At 46.5% G+C, this 26796-nt stretch overlaps 1 protein-coding gene across 1 annotated transcript in view; it reads right to left on the bottom strand.

Moving 5' to 3' along the window:
- The window catches only part of CFDP1 (craniofacial development protein 1), a 59079-nt gene that overhangs the window by 30782 nt on the left and 1501 nt on the right, over window positions 1–26796 (bottom strand). Inside the window, exons 4-5 of the mRNA XM_058813612.1 lie at window positions 25246–25346; window positions 11556–11660 (exon numbers count right to left, since the gene is read on the bottom strand). Of these exons, the coding sequence (XP_058669595.1) occupies window positions 11556–11660; window positions 25246–25346 (206 nt within the window). The remainder of the gene's footprint in view (window positions 1–11555; window positions 11661–25245; window positions 25347–26796) is intronic.

Genomic DNA, 26796 nt, shown 5'->3' with positions numbered 1-26796 from the left:
GAGGCACAAAGCCAGCTCAGATCCGAAAGCAGCACAGCTCATCCTGCACAAAGCCATGCTTTGCTAGCAAGCCCTCGGAGAACTGGCAGGTACACTGTGCGTGGAGCCAGCTCAGGAGTCTGCAGGCTTCTTGCCATCTATTCACAAGCTGCGATGGGGAAGAGGCAGCTGCACAGGCAGGAACCCCAGCATGTCTGACTGTGTATCAGCTCATGGCTCAAACTCCTGAAGGGAGTGCAGAGATGAGAACACTTAAAGTTACTTTAAAAAGTTTGTCAGCCCTCAGTGTGCCTTCTGGATGACTGTCGAACTTGATGAAGAAGCACACAGCAGAAGTACTTGATACTCTCTGAACTGAGGCTCTGGGGATGATGACCACCCACCACATCCAGCTCCCCAAGCCCTGACCATTTCCAAGGAATGGGGTCTTCACCTCTTCCTGCACCGCAATCAATCCAGAGGCGCCTGGGTTTCTGGGCAGCTGCTCTCTTTTTTGTTACATCACAAATCAAAGTAAATAAAAAAACTGTCAGGGGCCTCTTCCAAAAACTCAGCCTGAATCTCTTCCATTTTCAGCCCCACAGCCTGGGGACCCAAGAGGACCCCATCCATTATTTCTCCATCTGAAGCACGTTACCACTTTGCAAAGCTCTTCCTTTTATTTTACACACCACTGAATTCCCCATGGCATTCAGCATACTCTCTGAGTTGATGCTTCAAGGTTCCCAGATTGCCATAGCCACAGCCCTGTTAAATTGGTATCAATATTTAAAATCAAGAGGCCTCTTCCTCCAACACAATCTGCATTTCCAGGTTTATCACAAACAGTAAAAAATTCATGTGTGTACATTTGGCTCAAGGTGCACATATGAAAGCAGATTCACTCATGCATCAGCCAGACAGCTGACATCCATCCTGACATTTATCTCCATGGATGAGGAAAGATGAATCACTCACAGCTATACAGCTGGGGAGTTTGCCCTTGGTCAAACCAGTAAATGACATAAATCAGCCACTGTGCATCCTCAAATTCAGAGACAGGCACCTTGGGAGAGCTGGAGAGCAAGAGGGGCAGTGGCAATCTCTTCCACATGAAACAGGCATAAAGACAACCACATCCTAGTGACACCTAAATAAGATCCCCAAAAGCAGAGCTCAAGAAATCTGCTGTATTCTGGCATATTTGTAATTATTTCAAATGATTTGTTCAACAATTAGTTGCCACTGTTAATTAAGCTCACAGAAAGAGAGGATTCTTCATTTATTTGAGTTGAAGAACTCAAAATTAGATACAGTTCTAGAAAATGGTGCTAAAGCCCAGAGTCTCTCCTGCAAAGCACAGATCCCGACAAAGAAAGGACACTGAAACTTTGGATTTTTTCATTGTTACTCAAAAAAAAAAAAAAAAAAAGCAGCAAGAAGCCAGGGTGGGCTCATAAAGGCACTGTGTTCCAACACAGCTGTACATGCTGCTCAAAACTGCTTCAGGCTGAGATGTTTGTGCTGTTTTAGTCTGGATGGCACTCAAAGCCTTCCTTTTATTTCAAGAACAGATCTGACTCCAAATAACCTAGTGTGACACCTGCCACTGAGTCCCACACTTGCTAAAGACCACTGGCTAAGGGCGAGCAGCACAAATACCTGCTGACCTGGCTCCACATGAGCAGGGCAGGTTGTGGAGCAGGAAGGTGCCAAAGCTGACCAGAGGATCCCTGTGCCATGCAGAGACAGGAAATCACTTCTTGTAACAGCAGTGTTACCTACTTCCCATTCTGCCTGCCTAGAGCTAAAGGAAGGAGGCAGCAGGAAACTTTTTCCCAGGAGATATTTGTTTGCAACAAAAGAAGTAGAAGACAGACAGCTCTGTAGTGTCCATCAACAACAGCTATGACCAACTAATATTCACCAATAAACTTTTACTTCCAAAGGCTTTGAGAAAAGTAAGGATGAAAAACCCTCCCCCATTTGTTTGAGTGCAGGTATTCTATCCCCATAAAAAATCCAAACCCTGCCCTACAATCACAATAATGATCAGGGGAAAGCTACTAAGCACCCTGACTGTCCCACAGGACCTGTAAAGCTGCTGCTATACTACTCCTTCAAAAGATTCTTAAGGGTCCTTGTTAAACTCGGCCATGAAACCATAAAGTGAGGATGGAGACAGCTATCCTGTACAGCCTTCAAAGTCAGCCCAAACCACATGACCTGCTTTGTGCTGGTCTGTTTGCAGAGGCCATGTAATTCTCCAGAAGTGTTTTTATTTCCAAAACAAATGCTACACACTTTGCTTTGACTTGGGAAAGCCTCCCAAAGCAAACAGCCAAATAGTGCTGGCGAGGCTCACAAATGCACGCATGTGAGTGGGAAAGGAAATGAAGAGCCCTTCCAGCTTTCCAAAGGGATATTGCAAACAGCAGGGAGGGAGAAGGGATTTCACACATTAGGAAAAACACCGTGATGGTGCTTGTCCTTAAAGCAGACGCTACAGAGAATGCCCTGGGCTGCACTGTCTGTTTAGCACTCTCTAACACCCAGTGTTGGATGGAACCCCTTGTGGCAGGGTGCACATCTCAGCACCGTGATGGCCGCAGGTCAGCGCTGTACAAACCACTGCTCAGCCACCTTCCTATTTTTCTGGCCTGAACAACTTTGCTGTGCATCATCCAGACCCTACAGCAAAGCCAAGGACATCCCTGCATTCCAGTCCCCAGAGAGTCAGAGCTATCACATATACCAGCTGCTTCCTCAGCCGCCCTGCAATGGGAAACGTGCAGGTCACAGATGAGGAGGCAGACATGCTGCATCCCAGTCACAGTGTAAGGAAACAGCACAACCACACTGAAAAAAATCACTCTTCCAGTGTTCTCCCAGGAAAGTTACAAAATCTCATTTTTCACACGCTTACGCCTCTGCTGGGTTTTTGCAGAGCTTCCCTGTGTGAGCTGCACTGGCAGGGACGCAGCTCCAGAGGAGTCAGGAAGGTTATCCTGCCTCTAGCAGAGGGGAGGGGGTGGGGGGAGACAGAGATGAAGCCGGCTGAATTCCCACAGGCTTTGCATTATGAAAGCCATGAGCAGCAATCAGCCAGCCTTCCCCAGTTCTCTTTAACCCCTTCCTTGCTGCTAAACGAGAATCTGAACAGACCTCTGAACAGCAAACACATGCTGGTGTACAGCATACCCAACACAGCATACACATACTCAAACTGAAGGCAAAACAGGCAAGAATCTAAAAAACCAGCCAATTACTTTCTTTCAGTATTTTCCAAGACGTGCAAGTTTCCTCCGTACTTGCATTAATGGTTGCTGCAACCAGACCTGCTGCACTCAAGCCTACAGCTTAAAGGGGGGGAAAAAAAGTGTTACAATCCAACTCTGCACATGCCCAGGACTTGTTACTTCAAGAAATGCCACCATTGTTCTCCAGCCAGGCAGCCAGCGATGAACAGGCATCACCATTGTCCACTGGCTGCCCGGGGGCTTTTAGTAACAGCACTGAAGTATGAGCTCTTGAAAGGGTACCAAAGCTTTTGCACAAAGCCAGATCAGACTCATATATATCCTCTATTATTTGCTGATAATGATAGAATCCTAGAATGGTTTGGGTTGGAAAGGATCTCAAAAAGAATCATCTCATTCCATCCCTCTGCCTTGGCAGGGACACCTTGCACTGGACCAGGCTGCTCCAGGCTCCATCCAACCTTGGACACTCCCAGGATGGAGCAGCCTCAGCTCCTCTGGGCAGCCTGTGCCAGGGCCTTGCCACCCTCACAGGGAACAATCAGTAGTAGATGCTGTGAGAAGAGATGGCACTAAACACATCTTCCCCTGGGATTCCCAGGAAAAACAGTGGTGTCCAACAGAAATGTCAAATAAATCTGTTCCCTCCACTGCCTGCCTCAGCGGGTACAAGAGCATGTCACACATGTCCTTGCACACCCAGGGGAACATCTGCTGCCAACCCAGCCCTGGTTATCTGCCTCTGCAGAGGGTCCCTCTGCACAGCCACTGCCTCAAGGACCACGCAAGCTCTGAAAAGCACAACGGCAAGGGCCCCGGGGGCAAGAGGACTGGGCTGTGACCCAACACATTAGTAAGGCTTTGAAACTCCTTGGATAGGGAAACAAAGTACTCCATGGCTTGGCAGACTGCATTAGAGCACCCTGGAGAGCTTGAGACACACTGGAGCTTGTTTGAGGTGCCCTTTGAGCTCAGACTGTGCACCAGTTCACTTGAGGCTCAGTTTCTCTGCAGGAATAAGAGCAGTGGAAAAAATGGGGGACTCTGCCACCCCCACACCAGGACAGCAACAGCTGAAGTGAATCCCAGCTATCCTAACCATCCTCATGGCAGAGGAAATCCCCATGGGCCAGGCACACACTTGCTCAGCCTCTCCCGGTCTTTTTCTAGACTCAGACAGAAGAGCAGTGCCAGAGACTGGTGCCAGCTGAAGAGGCTGCAGCTCTGAAGAGAGACCAAGCACCCTCCAAGAGCTCAGTCACACCAACACCTCCTTTCAGGCAGGAAGGGAGAAAGCTGGCGTTAGTTGGCAACCAACCCTAATTGCTTGACTTCACATCTTGATATCAATCCAGCCAGCCTGAGCATGCCCATTTTCTAAACACAGTCCTGCACAAGGCTGACAACACAGCATGCAGATCAAAGTTTTGGCTAACAAATGTGCTGGAAAATACTGGTGTGCTGATTTTCCATGAATGAGGCCACTAGTATGAGATTTTCCATGAATGAAGGCACTACTGTGTGAAAAGCCTGGGGCAATAGGACTGCCTGAGAGCAGGGAGCATCACTGCCACTCCAGCCTTACTTGGTTCATATTTTATGAAGAATGATTCAGCTGAACTTGCTCTTTGACATGAGAAAAAGGGAGGAACACAAGTGTGGGAAAGCAAGAGGATATAACACAAGCATCTGGTATGTGGGAGACACTCAAGGGAGATGGTAAGGCTCAGTTAATATGCAAGGAAGCACTATAAAAGCAAAATAAAACAGGAGTGGAAACAAATCTTGGTAGACACACACCCAAGGCATGGCACAGCTGGGAACAGGAGCTCTTATATCCACCTTCAATCCCAGGATTTGTCCATAAAGCAGGGCTGCCCTTCTCACCTCCCACTCCAACCAGCATGGGAAGATACAGGGGTTTCCCTCTGCAACTTTGCAAGGGGTCTGGAATAAAACTTCAGCTGGCTTCATTCCCCATTAGCAGTTAATTTCCTCAGTCATTTTCACAGAGGGAGAAAGAGAAATGCTCATGATCCAAGAGATGAAAGCATATGAAAATAAGCCTCATAAAACCTGTGCTGCCCTAAGGGAAAACTGCCCCACAACTTTCATTGGGGAATTATCAAAGGCCCCAGACTAGTGGGGGGTTGTTTTTATTTTATAAGACAGATGCTTTAGAGAAGTAAGTCCTCAAATAGCTGAGATTCCATTCTGCTGAACCTCCAACGAGACTAGAAAAAGAAACAGCTGATCCCACTTAGTCCAGCCCAGGGATCCAGCTTAGCCACATCAAGACAGAGGACTGGAGAAAGGCACAGAGCTGAACAGGCACTGCTGAACTCCTTTCCAAGAAGATGCCACTGCCCCAAAGAAAGGCAGCTGCACGCGTGGTAGCACGGCCACAGGAAAGCACAGCACACAGTGAAAGAATCTCATTCATTTCTCTTACAAACAGAGCCTGGGGTAGAAGGCATTGACTCATTTGGCCTGAGAACAAGAAAGAACTGCTCCTGGGAGACTAGTTTAAAACAAGGATGTTTAGTGCACGTTTTGCTTTGAGTCTGGGAGAGTGAGTATGAAGCTTCCCACACTCAGAGCTCTGTTTCTTATCAAAGTAGGTTTAATATAAGCTCAGGAGAAAGAACTGTTCAGAAAAGGGGCAAAGCCCCAAAATGGCAGAGCTGTGCCTCTCATAGCTAAGCCTCAGAGGTGACTGCAGCCCTGGATAAGGCTGTCTGCAGGCAGCAGCCAGGTCCCCAGCACAGGATCCAGTGGCAGTGTGGCCATGGCTCACAGCTGGACAGCCAGACTCCCTGGGCTCCTCAGCTGGGCTGTGAACCCCTGAGGGTGCCCTCGCTGCTGCCAACCTGCACTGGCTGGTTGGGTTCTCATTCCATGTGACACTGACTTCAAGGGGGGAGGCAGATGCCCAGAGGTGTTTCATATGATTTACAAGTGTGCAGTAATCAGCATCTAATTTACTATGGCTGATGAAAACACTGCAACACTGAACAGATCATTTTCCCCAACAACAAACTTCCCCCTCTGGACACATACAAACACCTTTCTACATTCATCCCTGTAGAGTAACTAATCTCAGGTCCACTAGCAAATAAAACCAAGATATTCCAAAACCTCACCCAGCCTCCTTACCACTTTGACTTAAGGAGTGGATATGTGTAAAACAGTAGACAGACACTAACAATGAATAATTAAAATGAAGTTAATAACAACCAAGGATCTAAGATCTGAAGAGAAATTATTCACTTGGAACAGCTATTGCCACATTTAATCTTTCACAATAAAAGCATATGAATAGGAAATAAGTAAAACTAGCTCTTGGGCACAGAGTATTGCCCCTGGCTGGTTCATCATGTTCACAGAAAAGTATGTCATGTGCTACTACACCCAGACGTTTGGCTGTGGTGCAAGGGGCTGGATCTCTCCGTCTGGGAGAACAGCACTCTCTGGAGCACATTGAGGGAAGAGCAGGAGAAAGATGGGAAGCTTTGAATTCACTAGGAAGAGCACAACTATTCAAGTGCTGAAAAAATCCAACCTCCAGCTCCCACAAAGGTCTTGGTCACTTGCTTTACTGGCATTCTTACTCATCCTGTACAAGAAAAATGTCCAAGAGTTTTGGCTAAATAACTGTTTGCAGATGATGCTGAGCTGAAGACTGTAAATTCTGCTTTCTGAGGAATAAAAGCCCATGAGATTGCTATGAAATTAAATTGCTCCCTAGAGGCATGCAAGTAATGCAGCACTTGCTCTGAATCATCTAAAGATTCCAAAAACTCAGAGCTTGTGCCTCTCTCCCCAGTGCCCACATATGACCTCAAGTAACTAGTGTTGCTCATAATAGCAAAGGGATCCAGCCAACTCATGCAGAAAGAGCATCTTTTGCAAGAAAAAACTTGGGATGCAAAGTAGCTCCTAGGAGGGACCAGGCTGGAGAGGAAGGTTGGTTTAGAAATTACAGTAACATGTCAAGATGGTGCAAACAGGCATCAGGCTCTCCCACCATCCCTATCCTCCCACAAAGATTGCCACCTTGGTCCTCCTGCACACTGAAGGTGGAAGAGAAGCCATGGACAGATGTCTTCCTGCTGGAGTCCCTCTACTCCAACATTAGCATGTAGCAGAGTAAATTATTTCTAAAAGAAAAGGTCTGAAGCTTTTCACACGATTTAACAGTCAGTCTATGTGAACTGCTCTACTGTAGGCTCTGGGAGGAAGGCATCCATCATGAACAGGCTAGAGTTTATCTGGCTTTCTTTGTTCAGGGCGAGTATGTGTTCTCAGGGTCAGAGCTGTCCTGCAGGGTCTTGTACTGAGGTCCAAACCCTTGCAGCCCCAACACAGCTGGGGGTCGGCAAGCACAGCACCTCCTGAACTCTGTGGGAGCAGGGCCTGCTTGCTTCAAAGGCAAACTGTACCCGGTGTTTACACCAGCCTACGAGGCATGAAAAGGCCTAGGAGGTCAAATATCCACCACTGTAATTTCAGGCAGGATCAAACAGAAAGCAACAGCTGGGCTGAGTGAGCAAGTCCACGTTTAATTACAAATGGTTGCGGTAATAAGCAAAAGCAAGAACAAAGCCAGTGAAAAACCTCTCTTTTTCTTCCTGGCTTCTGTTCAGGCTGTATAGAAACAGCTGCCTAGAAGAGAATCTCAAATAAGATCCACCAACTACATTTTTTCTATTTTCAGGACTGCCACAGCAGCACTGTTCCCTGGGCAATGCTACCGTGCTTTGACAAGCACCAAGGATGGACAGACAGATCACAGCTACTCCCACTGCAGGGCTGGGTCTGTGCAGGGCTCTCCCAGCCTGGAGCTCAACCCATGTGAGTCTCACAAGTACATGCAAAGAGTCATTTTGCAGTAAGCTGCTTGAAGGATTTAATTTGCTTTAACATGCTCTGAATATGAAATGCTGCTGTAAAATCGGATTGCTAGCTCAGAGATGATGGACCCTGCTCACAGGTCCTGCCTGCCTGGGAAGAGGGCAAAAAAAAAAATCTCTTGGAGTACCAGGAATTCCCACTGATCCCTCCATCAGGTCAATGCATTTCATTTACAGCCAGGATCTACTTTTGCTTTCCCCAAAAGGTCCTGGAGCAATGGTTAAGGATAGGAAATGAGCCTAAGACACACAGACGAGAAGGCTTAGCTGGGTGGGTGGAGGGCTTTTTTTCGATGCTGGGAGCTTTGCTCCCATTTATTGGGGCAGTAAGTGAGAGGAAATCAGTGTGTCCCCTCACACATCTGATACCTCTGATAGCATCAGCAAGACCCTAAGAGAACCCAAGAGCACAACAGAAACAACTGGAACTGAGTATCAGAACCCCAAACCTCTGCAACAAACCCATACCCACTGCTGACAGAACTGTGTGTCACAGGGGGACACGGTGGGAATAATGTGAAGGCTGGGAAACCATCACATCCCTGGGAACCAAGGGCTTCTGACCTTTCTAGCAAAGCCTGCTGAGAGAATTGGGTGGGTTGTTTTGTACTCCTGGCTTTAATTACAGCCAAGTGTTTAAGTTATTCTCCTCCAACCACCCCCATGTCCCTCACAAGCACAAATCTAGCTTTTTATAGCACATCCGGTATGGATGTTAAACACATTCAGGAAATGCACTTTCAGCCCCAAACATCCCCTCCCCTGGACCAGTCAGGGTTTGTAACACGGACACGTGGAGCCGGATGTTTGGTTTTGTGACCGTTGCTTTTCTGGGTTACTTCTGTCTGTTTAGAGAAGGGAAATTCAATAAATGCAGGGCAGGCTGGCTGCATTCAGAAATGATACATGATGCTAGCAAGGTGAAGAAAGAAAAGCCAGATGGAGAGGCCACTATTAGCTGCTCAAATTCCCTGCACACAGGGCAAGGCTTTTTTTTTTTTTTTTTTTTTTTTTTTAATAGCTGACAAAGCTCCTGGGGGCTGACAATGGCTCACAGCACAGTGGGTGTCCACAGGCACAGTTCAGATCCCAAAATCACATTTTTCACTGCCTTGTGGCAACAGACTGGGGCACTCCCATAATGCATAAGGGAAAAATGCACCCTCTCCCCTAAAACTTCTATTTTAAGTAGACAAAGGGTGCAAAGAACTGTCAGGCTATGCCAGGCTCTGTCGGTCCCCAAGCACTGCTCTGGCATGTCACCAAGGCTTGTGACTCTTTGCTCCAGAGCAGCAGGGTCTAGATAGCTTGGCTCAAGTCTAAAACTCGACCTTTGCAATTTGCTTGACATATGGGGCTTGCCTCTGGCTTTAAGGAATACCACAAGCCTGCTAGTAATTTTCTAACCTGAAAATACCCTGGCTACCTTCCCAGCTGGAAGCATCTTCCTAAGCCCAAAGGCAAGCATGTTTGCTGGCAGTCTCAGGGATCAGTCTCAGATTCCAGTCCAAGACTCTCAGATCAGAGAGATGCTGGCCAGATTGCCCCAGAGAACCTCCTGCTAAAGCCTCAAGAGAGCTGGGCTGTTCACACACTGCTCCAAACAGCACTGCTGCTCCTCTGCCATAGGATCCCTGCACCAAGCCAGGATGCACTGCAGGAGGCTGTGAAAGGGAAGGCTTTTGGGGTGTCCTGCATTGGGGTTTGGTGCTCTGGAGAAAGGCAAGACACACAAGCCCAGGATATTTTTCCCCACCCTTCTCCACAGCCAGGTCAACTCATGTTCTGGCCAAGCAACTGTCAGTAGGACATCACACATCAGCAAGCTGAACAATGACCTAATTAAGCTGCTTCCAAAATAATCTCACTGAAGGAAAGTTAATGTCCTTGAACTCATTATTTCTTATATTGATTTTTAGTCTACTTTTTTCCATATCTGATGTGAATTCTTCAGGTATCTGCAACATTGATTCAAACTGAGCTGTGGCTATTACTGCTGAGCAATCCAAGCTCCAGCAAAAGCAACCATGCCCCTTGGTAATGACCAGGCTGCAGAGGTCCACTGGCCACCCAGCTCCTCCCCTGGGCCTGTAAGGAACAGGAGGAAACAGGGATCTCTGCTGAACTGGAAGGTGAACAGCCCCTGGAGCTTTCCCAGGGGGCTGCCAGACCTGCCTGCACTCAAAGCAGCAGACTGGAGGGCATGTTTGAAGACATGGGACCACCAGCAACGTGCACAGTGTGGAGCTGCCCCAGCTACAGCTGCCACTCAAACAAACTTTGGCCACCAAAACTGCACAAAGAATGCCAGCCCAACCCAAGGCAAGTTTTCCAGCACAAAACCCTGTGCACAACACTTAGGTTACAATTGATGAGCTCTGCAGGGATGAACCCTTGTGCAGTGTGAACAAGAGCATGAAGGCTGTGCTCATCTATGCCTTCATTCACTCAGAGAGCAGCAGCTGTCAAGGGTTGTGCACACATAGACAGACAGACACACACACACACAATGCTTTCACTACCCTGAGCTAAGTACAAGCTGTGCAACACTTAGCTGGAAAAATGAGTGACAATCCAGCTGCAGCAACTGATTAACAGCATCCCAGGGAAAGGCAGCCTTAACTCACACTGGAGAATTGCTCTAAGCTCACAGGAAGGACAATGTATTTATTTGATGGGTATTGTTTCTGTGTGATCAAATCATATGCAGCTTAGGGCTTTCAAATATCAATGCAAACAACTGAGTTAAATAAAAATCATCACTGGAACACAGAGGCATCTCCTCTATTCCTAAGAAGCTGGTGATCTTCCAAGCTCATCAGGAACCAGACTGGCATCTCAGATGCACAGGGGACCCGACCTCCTTGTATCTTTGACAAGCATTATGATAATCTCAGAATTAGGTGTTAGAGATTGAACAGAAAAGTGACAAATCCACATCAAAATGATATTAGAGAACATCAAAGAGGCAAAAACATCTCTCATTTAAATGCTCACCCAAAGTCTCTAAGAAGCCACAGGCCAGCCTGACATGGCTTTTTATAGCCCTGAGAAGCACCTGTCAAAAGAACTGCAGGCAATCTCAGCAACGTTCCTTGGCTACCTGCAGTTTCGTCAGGCTGCTTGAGACAGTCAAATCACTATTTCCTTACTGGGATGAATGATTTATGAGGATTAAAAAATGTGAGCCTGAACCTATGAAGTGAGTCACTGGAACTCACAGGCTGCCTCCCCCACTTCCCTCCAGCCCAAACCATCACACCACCTTCCAGGCCAAGTCTTGCTCCCACTGAAATACTGCAGAAAACAAACACCCATTAAATACTGCAGAGCTGCACTGTTGGCTCCAGTGCCATCTCTCTCACTGAGGGCCCATACAAGGGCAGGGAAATCCCAAACTCACCCCGAGACTGTCGGCAGGGAAGCTGGAGCTGCTGCCTGCAGTTTCTCTTGCTGCTTCAGAAAAGATTTAGCTTCTTTTGAGTTTGAGTCTACTTCTTTAGTCACCCTGTTGGAGGAAAAGAGAAAAAACAGAGGGTAAGGAAGAGCTGTAGTCAACAGTAACATCAAAGATCCATCAAGGAAACACAGAAAACAGGTACAAGAGTCTGCACATCCCTTGCACAGAGATCACCATCAGCTGCAAGCTGAAGAACACACATCTTGTTAAGATTTCATTCCATTGGCAAATCCTCTACAATCATGGCAGAAAAAAGAAAAAGAGTAGCTAATTAGAGCTGGGGGAGGAGGGGATGTTTTTTCTTTCCAAGAAACTGGAATGCTTATTCATTCAAACAGGCCTGTGTCACTAGCAGCTACTAAATGCTCTCCTCAGGTCACTGGGGGCAATTCCAGACTCTTAATTGGGCTCTTGATTTTCTCATTTGTTAGTCAGTGAGGCAGCTCTTCAGCCACCCATGTCTCACAGCCCACGGCACACAGGCTTGGCAACATCTGCAACCCAAAGCAGAGCATGGAAACTGGCTCTGGGGATGGGCAGTGGGAGAGAAAGCTCTGACAAGGCAGATTGTAGAAATTTACTCTCATTTTCTAGTTAATTTTTGTTTGAGGCCCCGAGGGTGCAAAATATTGAACTTCAAAAAATTATAAATCAATATGGCATCTACAGCGGGGAATGAATTACAAACATGAGAAAGAATCTCTAGAAAACCACTCAATAATTAATTGTTAGAAAACCCCAGCTACTTTAGCCCCCTCATTTACCATGACCTGCCTCCAGGAACACGCTTTTCACGCTCTCAGTAGCTCTTAATGAGGCTGCCCTCATTTGCCAAGCTAACAATTTTGTTCCCATGGAGCACAAGCCTGTGAGCCTCTCCAGGGCCCTGCAGCTCTATGGACACAGAGGCAGTCTGACCCAGAGCTCAGCTGGCACAGAAGAAACAATCTCCATCTCACCCTCCTGCATCCTGGGCCTCAGGTTGTATCTGCTCTGTATCTGTGCAGGCTCATCCCTGGTCTGCACCATTTGCTGATGAGAGGCTGAAAGCCTGGCTGGCCATGGGATCTCTCCAGCTACAAATCAGGCTCATCACTGCTTGCTTCCCACCCACCAATCCAACCCCACAACTTCCATGAAAGAGCTGGCTGACAGTCATGGAGAAAGCCCAGGAGCTGCAGCCCCAGACAGGTTTCTGCTGGGCTGGCATCAGGTAAAGTGACACAGAGTTATCTGTTAACCCTGGAGGCACTGATGTCCTGAAATCTCACTTGCACACCACTAGTGCATCCACATCTCCATCATGACAGTGAATCAGCATCTGAAACTTCCTTCCTCCTTCTCCACAGACTGCAAATGCAGTGGAAAAGGCACAAGAATAAATGCCTGTGCTGTGCAACTGCTCAGCCTTGCTCTGCCAGTGCAGGAGGAGATTAACCCCATTTTCCCCTGCACTGTCACATGCCTTTCAAACCACAGCAGTCATGTGGCTAGAGACAATCCCACACTAGGAATACTTAGAAGTGTTTCCTGTTCAGGTTGGTAAGGGAAGGGGTAGGAAAAGGAGAAAAGCACTTCAGGAAGAAAATAAAACCTTGCTACAGCATCATCACAGTTCACCCCAAACACACCACCCAGTCACAGCCCTTGGCAGCAGTGGTCATGTCATGTAGCAGCCATACACCAAAGGTTACCCTACATCCATGGATTTCATTAGACAGGACAAACTTGGTGTCCTCATGCAGCAATAAGACAGCATTCCCCCAGCCACGAGGCTGGGTTCAGATCAATGCAATCACACAGTCTATTTATTTTCAAATGCAGCATCTAAACAGCCAGCTCTGAGCCCTGCCAAGCTGGGAGGCAGCACCCTCTCTTGTGCACTCTGCAGCGCTGGCTCCTGGCAGGGTCCCTCTCCTCTTGTCCACCCCTGCACTGCTGTGCCACCCAGGGTGCACCCCTGGCATGCAGAGAGCACCTGAGCCACAGAGAGAAACATCAGCAACCTTGAGTGTGCAGCACAACAGGGAGCAAGTCTTCAAAGCCAGTGGCAGAGCTGAGATCTCAGCACTGGGCCCTTGGCCTGAGCCTCCTGTGCATCTTCAATCCTCTCCAGCTTGGAGGAGGACATCAGAACTAACTGATGTCTCCCCTACCAGCTGAGGAAAAGAAAGGCACAAGGCTAAAATGAAAAACAGCTCTAGGGATTTGCACTCCCACAGAGTTAGCACATTCTTGGCTGGACCAGCAGTACAAGCCACAGCTCTTGGAACAGGAGATGCCCAGTCCCAGAAAGGGTGAGAAAGCAGAAAGCACACGATGCACAGGCAGTGTGGCACAGGCCTTCAGGGACAGACACTTCAGCTAGCCAGGGGCACAACACAGGTTCCTACCAAGGGTTTATTTGTGCTTCTATTCTCACAATCTCCTCCACCTCAGAGTACCAGTAACAATGGCTGGGCACAAAATACAACACTTAGTTCCATTTTCTTTGCTCCCCTTGGCCTGCCAGCAGCTGCTTTAACACACATTTTTGGAGTTGTCCACTGCAAAAATTCAGCTGCAAAGCTGCATGCAACCTGTTCCACCAGGACTGCCCAGCTGGGGACAGAGGAATGCGACAGAAATGTAATTAAAAGTGACCTTTCAAGGCAATTCCATCACAAGACCCACTTACAGCCCCATAAACTGAAACAAAAGCTGCTCTGAGGCAGGCTGCTGCTGGGCTGATGCCAGCAACTCCTGCACCACTCCAACAGGAATGATGGAAGAGTATTAAGGAGCTTTACAAGGTATTAATTCAGGTTATGCACATTTCAACCTTTCCCAGATCCCAGGCCAGGAAGGAAAAAGAAATCCTCTGGTCTGCATTATCATGGGAGACAATAACTCTCTCCATGTAGAAACCAAAACAAATCTTGTTCTTCATGGGGAGAAATGGGAGTCATTAATTCAGCTGGAAGAAATCACAGTCATTACTAAGGAAAATTACAAGACCTTTCACTTTTAAATACTTGATAAATAACTATTTGCCTGACTGTTTACTGGGATGCTATTCACACAATGTAATCCAGGACTAAACATGAAAATAAGTATATTGTCAGCAATAAAACAAGTAGCTAGTGTCTCACCCACTTGCAGCCCCTGTAATTCACACACAAAGCCACTCACTCTCATCACTTTGCCACAGAGATTTCATTACACTGCTATGCTATTAAATTGCATAATAAGACTTCCAAAACACAGAACAGTTATTAATTTTTTGGACCATGCCAGAGCCTGGTAGCACAGATGATGCTACTGTACAAGGTGTTGTGCAAGTGTAAAATAGAAATGTCTTCCATATTTAGAAGTTATTATAAGGAAAACATGCTAGAAACTGGATCACCGAGTGCCCTGAATACTTCCAGATGTCCTTTCTAAGACCCTTCATCTCTGAATCAAGCTCCAAGGGGTACCTAAACATTCAGGCATGGCCATACCCACCCAGCCTGCTGGTTTGGTGCCCAGTGGTGGGTGTGTGAGCTGCAACTTCCACTGAAGAGCTTATCACCCATCTTTCACAGTTACCAACTGAAATGCTGCAACCTAGGTGCATGGAGAAGGCCCCAGGTTATGTATGCTGGGCACAAACCACATGAAGACACCACCTGCTGTCAAGGCTGTCCCAAAGGGGTTCCACAGAGCACTTACAGATCTGAAATGTGGCAGATTAGTTTAAGAGCAAGTGGTTGATCTGCTCCCAGCAGTGCCCTTAGCCACATAAACTGCTACAAAGAAGGAAGAATTCATGCTGGAATGAGCATTATGCTGACAGCTCCAGCTAATCTGCTGAAGGGGATTAAACCCAAATTTAAACTCAAATTATTGGTTCAGTGGCAGAGTGAGTCTAGCACACCAGCTTGTCTGCTGCACCCTGGCAGAGCTACCAGGGAGAATCCCAATCCATCACACCATGGCACAAGACAACACCCACAGCCCAGGACCTGCCCCACGGTGGTGCCTCCACTCCAGCACAGCTGAATCCAGTCCTGCCAGAAACAGAACTTGTGTAAGGGATGCCAAGGCTGCAGAGTGCCAGCAAAGTGCCCAGCTCAGCAGTGAATGCAAGGTGCCCTGCAAGCCCCTGGAGAAGTGCACCAGCAGAGCTTCATCCTTGCACAGAGGGGAAATGGAGGCAGGACAAGGGCAAGCTGGGAAAGATAAACAGGCATATCAAGAAGGCTTGCTGGCTAATTATCTGTAGTCTGCTGTGTAACAGCAACCTTATGCATCCCAAGTGCCAAAATCCCTCCAATTTACCCCCAGGTGGCTCAACACAGCTCCATTCTCCTAACCAAAACACCTGGTGCACATCAGGCTGAGGAAGCACATGTTGGTATTTGGGTAGAAGGGGACTTAGAGCAGAAAATACAGTTAAAATCTTTTCTCACAGCAGCACAAAGTTACCCTCTCCCCAGCCTTCCTGCTGAGAAAGGGAGAACAAGAGTGGAAGCTGTGGAAGATGCCAGCTCTCTTTAGTACTCAGGACACTCTCCTCACTTGGGAAACCTGCCCCAGTTTAGACCTGACACAGTTACAAAACTTTCCACACTATCTTAATGTTAGCTCTGGGGAATCACAGACCAAGGGAGACAAAAATGAGGCTAATTACCCTTTTTCATTATTTCCCATTTGTGTTTCTCAATAAATAGTCCTTCAGCCTTCTGGAATGATCACTTAAGGAGAAAGTAATACTCATCTACAGGGGTTTGTTAAAAAATTAATTCCTTTTGAGCTGAAGAATAATTTTTCTGAATATTATTTGATGGACTTTTGTGCTTGAGCTGCAATGTCCCAGGTGCCTTCCACAAACAGATACACTGCATGAGAGGCAGATCCTCCAGCCTGCAAGGTCCTGAAAATGCTGGAGTGCACAGGTTCAGCACTTTGCAGGAGGAAATTAGGTCCTCACACAAGTGAGCCTCCAGACCACATCTGCCTGCACACTGCATATGTATGTATTTTATGTTGAATTACCTGTGTAGAGCAGAGAGAGCTAAAATTAGTATATCCCCATCACTTTTCTGATTTCAAAGTAAAACATTCCTTTTCCCCCTTTCAGAAAAAAAAGAGCATTCCTCTTCAAACCAGGTGGGAGAAACTTTTCCCTGGGAAACTCAGCCTATTCCCTGAAGCAACACAGATAAGACCAAGCTGGAATAACTGATAATTTTGTAGGCTGACTACACAGGCAGAAGAAGCTGGCTGGTTTCTAGACAGAAGCTGTTGGCTGGTTTCTAAAAAGAATCAGATGTGATGAGAGCCCTCCTGCAGCCAGGCAAGGGCCAAGCTGCCTGCCTGGTGCTGCTCCTCACAGCAGGTGTGTGCTGCTATCCAAGCAGTCAGCCCAGGCTGCTTCTCAAACCAACTCACCTGAAAACAAGCAAAGGTGAATGGTATTTCAACATCAATAATGCATAACCTTGTAAGCCTTGAAGGAAACAACCAATTTTCCATTATCTCCTGCATGACAAAAACTCCTTGAGAGATGCAAGGAAAATATCAGTGGATGGACAGTGCTGCCTCCTGAAATGCTGACCAAGCTGTCAGGCCCCTTTTGGACTTCTGCTTGCAGCTTCTGCAAGAGGCTCCCTAAACCCAGAGGGTAGCAGCACTCAGTTATCAAACTCCCACTGGGGCTTGCAATAGGTAGACCATGTCAAACACGGCTCCCTGGAGAACCTGACCCACAAGCCCTGCCCTTCACCTTGTTGACTGCAGCTGTATTCACCCCACTTTTGGCACCTCCAAGTACCAGGTTTCTTCCTGCTTAACTGGATAAATATTCCCTTAGCCAGCTCCATTACACTGCCTCAAAGTCCCACCATGCATTAGCATGTCAATCTTTGAGGCATCCCTGTGTTTTAATTTGTACTTCTCAAAAGGATTAAATCAAGATTATGGAACACACCTCTAAGCTGAGTAATCCAGGTGAGCAGATGAGCTGCTGCATGTGTGAGTGTGACAGTCCCCCATTAATCAGGACCTGCAAATCCCCTGAAAGCCAGACAGATCCCTGCACCCCTCCAAGGCAGCACAGTGCTCGTGCCATGGATGCCTCTCCTGCTGAAGGACGGGAGTACCACAGGTATGAAGAGCCAGGGGTTCCAAATTCACTCAGAGCTATGAACACTGGACACAGAGGTTACACAGATCATAACAGGACCCAGCACACACTACAAAGCAGAGGCATCCCCATGGGGGAAAGGCCAGACTAAGCTTGGCTCAGTCTGTAAGGTGTTAATGAGATTGTATGGCAGCAAACAGCTCTGCCTCCCCTTCAGGCTAACACAGAATCCCTCTTGCTTCACCATCTCTTAGTTACAGAAAAAAAATAATGCATCTTGCAAGCTGCACTTTCCAGCAGGGGAAACCCCAGGCCCAATGCCTGCAAAGCAGGCTCTGCCAGCATCTCACCAGAGATCAAAAGCCCTTTTCTGAGCCTGGAGCTGTCAGGAATGAGCAGCAGCTTGGAAACAAGGGAAACAGGCCAAGCAGCAAAATGCTGGGAGTGGATCTGAGGCCCCTGAGATGAGGGCATGAACAGAGGGACCAAAGAGCCCCTTACTAATAGCAGAAGAGCTCCTGTGAGACCTGAATAGGTCAGTAAGCATCTTCTGTGTTCAGATTTTTAAAAGCCAGGAAACTACCTGATAAAGAAACTACCAGATAAAGATACAGTATCTTCTTCTGGGAAAGGGTGTGATTTTTATTGAAGCATTTCTACACTGACTTACACAGAACATACATTGAAGCACCTGAAGGTGAGACAATGCAGTTGTCATCCAGTTCCCAAAGCCAATGCAGCACCCAGACACCTCAGGTTTGAAAGGCCCAGAAATGGCCAAGTTAATCTGGAGGTCAATCCATCATTTTGGAGATGCTTTGAGACTCCTCCTACCCCTGGAGATCCCAGCTGAGCCTTTTTCATCACACTGATTACCAGCAAAACCACACAAATGAAAGCAGCATAGATAAATTATTTCCTTGAAAGCAGAGAGCCACATTAGAAGCCAAAGGTGACTTTCAGGTGGGCATCTGCTCAGTCATCTTGGGAGTTTCAAAGGCATGTTGAGATAAAGGAAGACAACAGGGGTCAGCATGTTGGTGAGGGCAGGGCTATTAAGCAACACTGCAAGTCACAGCCCCTCCGAGCAGAAGCCTCATCTGCACATCTACTAATGAGAAAATCCTGATTAGACACTGTTCATTAGCCCATTCCCCTTTCCCAAGCACATTAAGCAAACCATAACACGATTTATTTTAGAAGCAAGTGTTCTGGCTTAAAGTCCTGGCTAGGTTTGATGTATATGAAGTTACAATTTCTGCAGCTGCCTCTGAGAAAGGCAAATGGCTCACAAGTGAACCAGCACACTGCACAGCTCCTGCTCACACTTTCTGACCTCATCCCTGGGCCACCATCGTGCCAATCAGCATTGAACAATGTTAGTATACCCCAGGGAAATTCTGAAGCATCAGGGAATGGATGCACACAGAGGAAAGGTTATCAAAACCAGTCCCTGAGACCCTGTCATTCCTGAAAGGTAACGTATTTTCACTTAATGGCTTCAAAAAAAAAAATCAATAGTTGTTTTTTAAATTGGAAAAAGCCAATATAAACAGTGGATAGCTGAGGCATGCTTTGACCCCTAAAAAAAACAACAGCATAAGGGCAGAAACAGGCTGCTGCCTACACTCCTTTATGCCAAGATCAGCATTTTGGTGCTTGGTGGTAGAAAAGCAACCACTCACTTTTCAGTCTGCCACCTCTAAACAGTGGTCACATTCATGTTCCAGGTAATTCTGGTCAGTCTGATTTGTCTTATGGTCCCACAGCATCATCCCCATGCTTATACACTTCAGATTAAATTTCTGGGAAAATATTAAAAGCCGAGGGTTTTGCACCATGCAAGCTTCCTTCAGAAAGGGGTATGTCACCAGAAAGTGGCAGGAACACATTTCTCTAGAACACCTCAGCCAAGGAGGACTGAGGATAAAACCCTACTGACATCTGGCACCACCAGTCAGCAACACAAAACAGAAGTCCTCAAGGAGTGGCTTTTCAAAGGGCCACTGAAATTAATTTGTCTTACTTTTCCTAACAATTCCTTGCTACTGCAATCAAAGCCATTGCAAAAAGCACATCAAAAATATGAGTGGTTCCTTCCTCTGCTCCTATTAGCTCAGTTCACTGTCTTCCATGTCTGGCCTGACAACACCCAACCACCTCATCTGGTGGAAGCTGTGTATCATTTGCTCTCCCCCTGGAGAAAAGGCAGGGCTTTCCAAATATCAGGCTGCAAGACAGACATTCTGGTAATGCCCACCTGCCTTCTCACTCACAGGTACAAGCAATACAGCAAAAGCTTTTTCAAAAAAGCACACATGGAAGATATCAAGCATATCAACCTTGATCTGATGTGCACCACACCACCTACAACATCAAGAGATGCCCACCCAAACTCCTGGTCTTTCTCCTGATTTTAAAAGCTACTGTGCCTCACTCAGCATTGCTCAAAACCCCATGAGCACACAACAAATGACCAAGATTCACACCCAGCAAGAAGTGTGAGCATGCTGCCAAGCCCTTGCATTGATTCTCCCACTGAGATCCCTGTAAAGCTCCACAAGGTAAGGAGAGGGTTAATGGTGTCACAGGCTCTCTCACTGCTTGTGAGCCTGACAGGTCTGAGTGGGTCATGCTGAGAGCACAGAGCAAGAACACAGATGGACAATTACGTGTTTTAAAAATTACCCTCTGTGCCAGCTCTAAATCTTGAGACTTGTGGGAGTCAATTCTCTGCTCTTTTTACCCATTCCCCTTAAATACATCATCAGCACCAGGATTTTCCTTCCACTCTTCTTGCTTTCCAGGGAAAAGCAGAAGCAGCTGCTATTGCTCAGACAGCAACCTTAACTGTCTTCAAAGCAACAAAATAAGTGACAGACTTGGCTAACACACCCTTTGTTTGCCAACTTTGTCACATTTGGTTGTCTTAGTAGCCATGTAAGGAGCAGACAGGACATCACAGCCACTGATAAGGAATCAGAGCCTGAGCAAGGACTGTGGAAAGCTCAGGCTGTTTTCAGGTGTCTGATCTGTTGCTCCTGCAGCCCCTTCCACCTGCTATCTCCTAAAAAGGGTCTGGGATCAAGTGGTTGAAACTCTGGAAGAGGACAGCAGATTCAGAGCTAAATAGTGAGCAGTCTAGGACATAGCAACCAACAAGCACACAGGTGAGCTAAAATTAATAACAGAAAATCAATATTTCAGTAAGGAGAGGCAGCATAAAGAAATCCCAAAGCAGCAGTACTGTACAGCTGCACAGAACTGAATTATAACCTCACCTCCACTCTGAGGTCAGCACTTCTTGGTGCAAAGGAATAAATCAGTCCTTCACCAGGTCTGCACAACTCTGCTGAGGAGCTCACCAAGGTGAAGAGCTCAGCAGCCCAGAAAACACCTCAGACTGGGCTCAGTCTCACCATCTCACCCAACCAGGCCTAAGGTAAGCCTTAGTGACTCTACAGGACACCAAAAGAAGAACCTGCTCTCAGCCACCTCCCTTCATCTTTGCTTCTTCTGCTCAAAAGTCACGGACTTCACCACTAAACCCCTCAACTTAAGGTCCCACTTAAGGTCCTTAAATTTCAACTTGCAAACAATCTCCTCTGAATAAATCTTTCCTGAATCCTTGACATAGGCTGAAAACCTGTGAAGCAGCAACACAGAATGAGCAATGAGGTTTTGTCCAGGTACATTTTAGATGATAACCACTTACAAACAGTAACAGATGATAATCAGGTTCTTTTTCAACCCATACTTAGCTGTGGCAGATGTAGTACCAAATTCAGCCAGTATAAACCTCAGTAATCACTACAATAATTTAAGCTTATAACTATTTGGTTATAAATCTGATACCTCAGGTATTTCTTTAGCACTTTTGAGCTGCACTGTGAACCATCATGTTCCCTAACCCAGAATAAAGCTGCCACTCAACTCTGCTCAGCACAGGGACCAGCACAGCTTGTTTCCTCAGAGCACAGAGGTCACACAAGTAAAAAGCAGCAACCCAGGGGCTGTTCTAAGTCACAAATGTGGTCTCCTACACAAATCAATGACAGGGAGCCTTTAGGAGTTCATGTCTCACATAGAACAGCTCAATACACTGTTTTGACATGAGTTTGCCTACCTTTTTTTACAGAAATATATGAACTTTAATATTCCTGAAATCCAGCAGCAAGTCACACACTCAGTGTGGAGCCCACCTATCCTTGTGAGAAAGGAGCTGTGACAGGAACACCTCCCCATTCACAGCTTTGCTTTGGGTTCCTTGGTTCTTGCACACGGGGAAGCAGCCAAGGCACTGAAGCAGCACAAGGCACAGCTCTGCCAGCACAGCACAGCACCATCAGCGCAGCACAGCAACTCTGCAGCAGCAGGAGAGCATTCCCACCACAAGAACAGCCTGTGTAAAGCTCTGGCTATAAACCACACAAACCATGTGCAAGCAATACAAAGCTCCTAGTCTGGAGCCTGGAATCTGGAACTTGGAATCTGCAGCATATGAATAAAGCAGGGTGCTGAACACAGGCCTCCCATTCCTGAATCAGCACCCAAGCCATTACTGTTTTTACTTAGTTTTGCCTTCCACAAGCCAAATTAAGGTAGAGAAGATGTTTCAAAGTAAAATCTGTTTTTGACAGCAATCAGTAACCTGACTCTGCTCTTCCCCCCCAGGCTGTCACACTGACACCATGGGCCAAACCAGCTCCATGTATGTGAGCTCCACTCTGCTGCAGCCCCAGCTGGACACAAAGTTCACTTTCATGGAAAGAGCACAGAAAAACCATTCTGATGCACTGAGCACAACAGAGATTTAAAGAAAGCCAAGGACCAAATCCTTTTGGAGTGCTAAAGAGAAAACAAGCAATTACAAATGGCAACAGTTTTTCCCTGGCACTGGGGATGCAATTCCCTATTAAGGCAAACACACGTCCTGCACTGTGAGGCAAGTTCATAAACCAGAGGCTTCAAAGGAGTTTCAGTCTCTTCTGTCAGGGAGAAATGTCTTGAACTTCCATTTAGATGCTGAATTGCCTTTGCAAATTGCTCTTGCTGCCCACAATTACAGCCATTTGGGTGACAGTCACCTGCTGCTCCTAATTTGTTTAACATTAGGGAGACAAGAAAAGCAGACAAAAAAGTCCCAACTGGAAAGCACTGCAATCAGTTTAAGATTGTTTCTAGTTCCAGGATTCAACAGCTTTAGTTTTACAAGGCAAAATTATATAATGTATTTTCTTAAATTAGAAAAAGACACTAAATTAAAATCTTCGTTTGGTCATTGTTAATTCTTAACATTCCAAAGCTGAAGTTCAGCACTAGCAACTGATACAAGCATGGACTCATCAAAACAGACACTGAGTGCAGCAAAAACCTACAGGGGAGCTGACAACACAAAGCCCCTTTACTATTCCAGTATAGCCCTGTAGCTGGAGATCACTTTCAAACCACTTCTGCTACTTCAATCAGGCCAGAAAAATCATACCATCATCTTACAGGAGAAAATAAATTGTTCTGCAACAGGAGATCAGGGCTAAATGATCTTCTGTTAAGAGCTTCAGTGAGCAGACTGAAAATTTGTGCCCTGAATCTTTCACTGCTTAAACACTGATCTAAATTCTCCTCAAGGTTTCAAAGGAGCATCACTCAACAGTAGCCTCAAACCATTTAGAAAGGCAAGCAGCAGAGACAGCTCTCAGTTCAGTTCCTTCAGTGCAGAAATGCACACACACACACCCCTACCGTGTGGTGCCTTTTTATAAGCAGTGATTTGCCAGCTGCTTCCCCAGGCAAGGAAATGAGGGTTGGTTATTCAGGGCATTTGCAGATGTTGGGGGGTGCAAAGACACCTCCAGCTAGTCTGAGGAAAGAGAAACCCTCTGGGCCTCACCTACTGCCATTAGGGGAAAGCACCAGCAGCTGTGAGTAGCAAGCACACCTTGTACCCTACCCACAGCTAACAGTGTGACCCCCTTAAAGAAGCAAGATGTAGCAAACAACAGAAAAGAATCAGCTTTGCACATCACAAAGATCAAGGGGGCAAAAAATGTTAAAGGATTTTTCTGTTATCAAAGAGCTCAAGAACATGATTTTGTTGTAACTCTGGTACCAGCAGAAAACAGAGCTCCAGACCTCACTGCAAACCTTCTGTTGCTGCTTCTGTAACCAACTGATTTAATAACTACTGTAAACAAAGCATGCATTAGCCTTGGTGCTTGCAGAATTACAGTCTCATTGTCACCCAGGCTCCAGCTATTGCCTATTTCATCAAAACTTGGTAGAAATTTCTGCTGATTCCTCTGCAGTTTCCTAAGGGAAACAGTAAGCACTGAGCAGTACAAAGAACACTAGAAAAGGAACTGGTGCAGGAAAATATGTCTTTGTCTTAGTTACAGTTCTTAAGAAACCACATATAAGATCCTGGTGTCAAAAGCATAAAATCAGTGACTAGAATCCATGAGCAACTTCTGTTCACATAAAGCAATGTTTCACATAAACCAATGTTTCAAAGGCCAGTGAACAAAGTGAATGAAGTCCATCAGTGAGTGAGGGGTATTCCTATTCCTATGGTCTGACTTGCCCAGGGAAGTAGCAAAGTCCCTACTATGGCTCACAGCTCTCCTCAGATTTTTCAAACAGCTCAGGCAGCAGGGCTAACATGAAAAGCAAGAGCAGCAGAAGCCCCAGCTCTGCCTCCTCCTGCAGATTTAGGCAGGGCGAGTGCTACTGCTGGGAACTGCTGCCCTCTGCTGTCACACCAATCGGGCCAAGTCACTCTGACAAAACCACATTTACTGCTACATAGAAATAACATCCCCAGATAAGAACCAGCAGTTCACAGGGCAGTCAGATTTCAGGTGGGTTCAGCCAGGCCCCTCAGTTCTGGTTTTACACATTTATCAAACACCTGGCCCTTCCTGCAGCACAGCTGAGAGGCCTCCTGTAAGCCAGACTCAGCCTAAAGCAGGATTTTACCCAGCCCATCCCCTTGGCTGCAGCTGTTTCAGAGGCAAAAGCACTCAGCTGTTAGTCTGCTCAGAACAACACCTCTTACTGCCTGCAAATCTTTATTGTGGATTGTGAACATCACCAGGAAAGTGCCAGCCAATAATCCTGCCTGCAGCACAGAACCTGGACTGGGCTGAAGGAGTAAAATGTGTTACCCTCATCCTTGTGGGACCAGATGTGCTTCCCTCCTTGTCTCAACCTTCCCAGTGACAGAGCCACCAGGGAGCTCTGCCAACCATTACAAACACTGGCCAGATGGGGAAGCCTAAGTGAATCTGAATTACATTTATGAGTGCTATGAAGTTGAGTAAAGACTGAGGTCTGTATATAAGGATACTCTGAAGCTCTGATGCAGGAAAATTTTGGCCTCATTTTCCCTGAGATCTCTGTGTGCTCACAATAAAAGAAAGAATCAGTGTAAAGAAGACCCACTGTGCCTCAGAGCCCAGCTCCAGCCTGCCCCAGCACTCAGCTTGCACTGGGCCCACAATGGACACATCACATCTGCCAACTTACTTGATTTCCTCACCAGCAAAATCGAATGTTTTGGTGATTGTCACTTTTCCTGAATCTTTTGGCTTCTCCTGAGGCTTATTCCCACTGTTCTCTTCTTCAGTCTACAAAATACAGGGAGGAGAAAGCAAAACAATATATTTGTGGAGCCAAGCCAAGTTATTATTCCAAAGGGCCAAGGGCCCAACACAGACCTTGGGTAGCACTGCAATTCAGAGTGGTGGTCACAGCAAGTCACACACAGACGAGGCAAAAGAAATAAATAAATTTCATTCCACCAGAATGAAATTCCCCATTTTGGTTCCAGGCTGCCATTGAAGGTCTAAGATCAAAACAAACTAAAACAAGAAGTGAAATTGTAATAAATGCAGGAAGGAGCAAGAATACATGGCAGTGGTTCAGAAAGCAAAAGCCTGGAGATTTGGTTCTCTCAAAGTGAATTCCACTAAAGTATGTTTAATTTTACTCAAGAACAGAGAATAACAAAACTCATCAGCAGAAAAAGCAGTGCTGATCTCCCTACTTGTCAATAATATCTCATTTATTTGAGAAGGAAAAATCTTTATCAAGCAATTTGTCAGCAGTGCCTCTTAATTTACTCAGTCACAGCTACAGCTGCTAAAAGGATACATAAAAACCTCAACCACTGTAAGTTACCACAACAAAACCCAAATTCTTGATCTAAATCAACCACACACCACAGAGATCTTCTGGAAGGCCATGCAAGCCCAAGAAGTTCACAAGGAGAACAGAGGAACTGCATGTCTCCATGAATTATTCCAGGCTATGGAGGAACTTTCAAAGGTATCTCACATTTTAGCAACCTGCCCATAAAAGCAGAACTGCTCAGAAGAAAATGTTCACTTCTCCCCTCTGACTCTACAAGTAACCCCCTCAGCTGCTCAGGCAGTACTAAGGAGAAGCAGGAGGGCTGAGATGAAAGGACTCTCCTTCCAAAAGCTGCAATCAAATACTACAAAACTACACTTGCTCCACAAGCTCCCAAGAGTCATGGAAAGAAGCTTCACACAGTCAGAACTGTACTCACCAGGGAGACTCCTGTCTTCTGTTACTGAACATTTATTGTGGCTGACCATCTAAAAAACCCCACACTGCTAATTCTAGCAACAGAGGCTCACTTGTGGTACATTCTTCCCTTCTACCACCTAAAGCATGAAAGGTTTTGACAGACAAACACATGCACCTGGTTTTACTGAGGACCAAATCCTTTCTAACTGCTACCACACACTGAATTCTCTCTCCAGAAAAACCTCTGCACATTGAGAGCACCTTACTGGGGCTTACAAAGGACACAAGAAAGCTAGATTCAATCTTGTTACCAACGTGCAAAATGCAGCAGGTTCCAGACCCCCTCCATGAGGATGGAGGCACAGAGAGCCCAGCACAGACCCCTCTTGTTCCCCCACTCACACAGACACGCAAATCCTCTTTTTAAAATATTTTTTTAAGCATCCGGAAAAGCACAAGCCTCAGGGAGAGCTGTGCCCCCATGCACAACTCAGTCCAAAGCTCTTCATTGCTGTATCAGGAGGC

This window comes from Ammospiza caudacuta, chromosome 13 (assembly GCF_027887145.1).
Source record: "Ammospiza caudacuta isolate bAmmCau1 chromosome 13, bAmmCau1.pri, whole genome shotgun sequence".
NCBI classification, from domain to species: domain Eukaryota; kingdom Metazoa; phylum Chordata; class Aves; order Passeriformes; family Passerellidae; genus Ammospiza; species Ammospiza caudacuta.
This window is presented reverse-complemented; position numbering and strand designations above follow the sequence as displayed.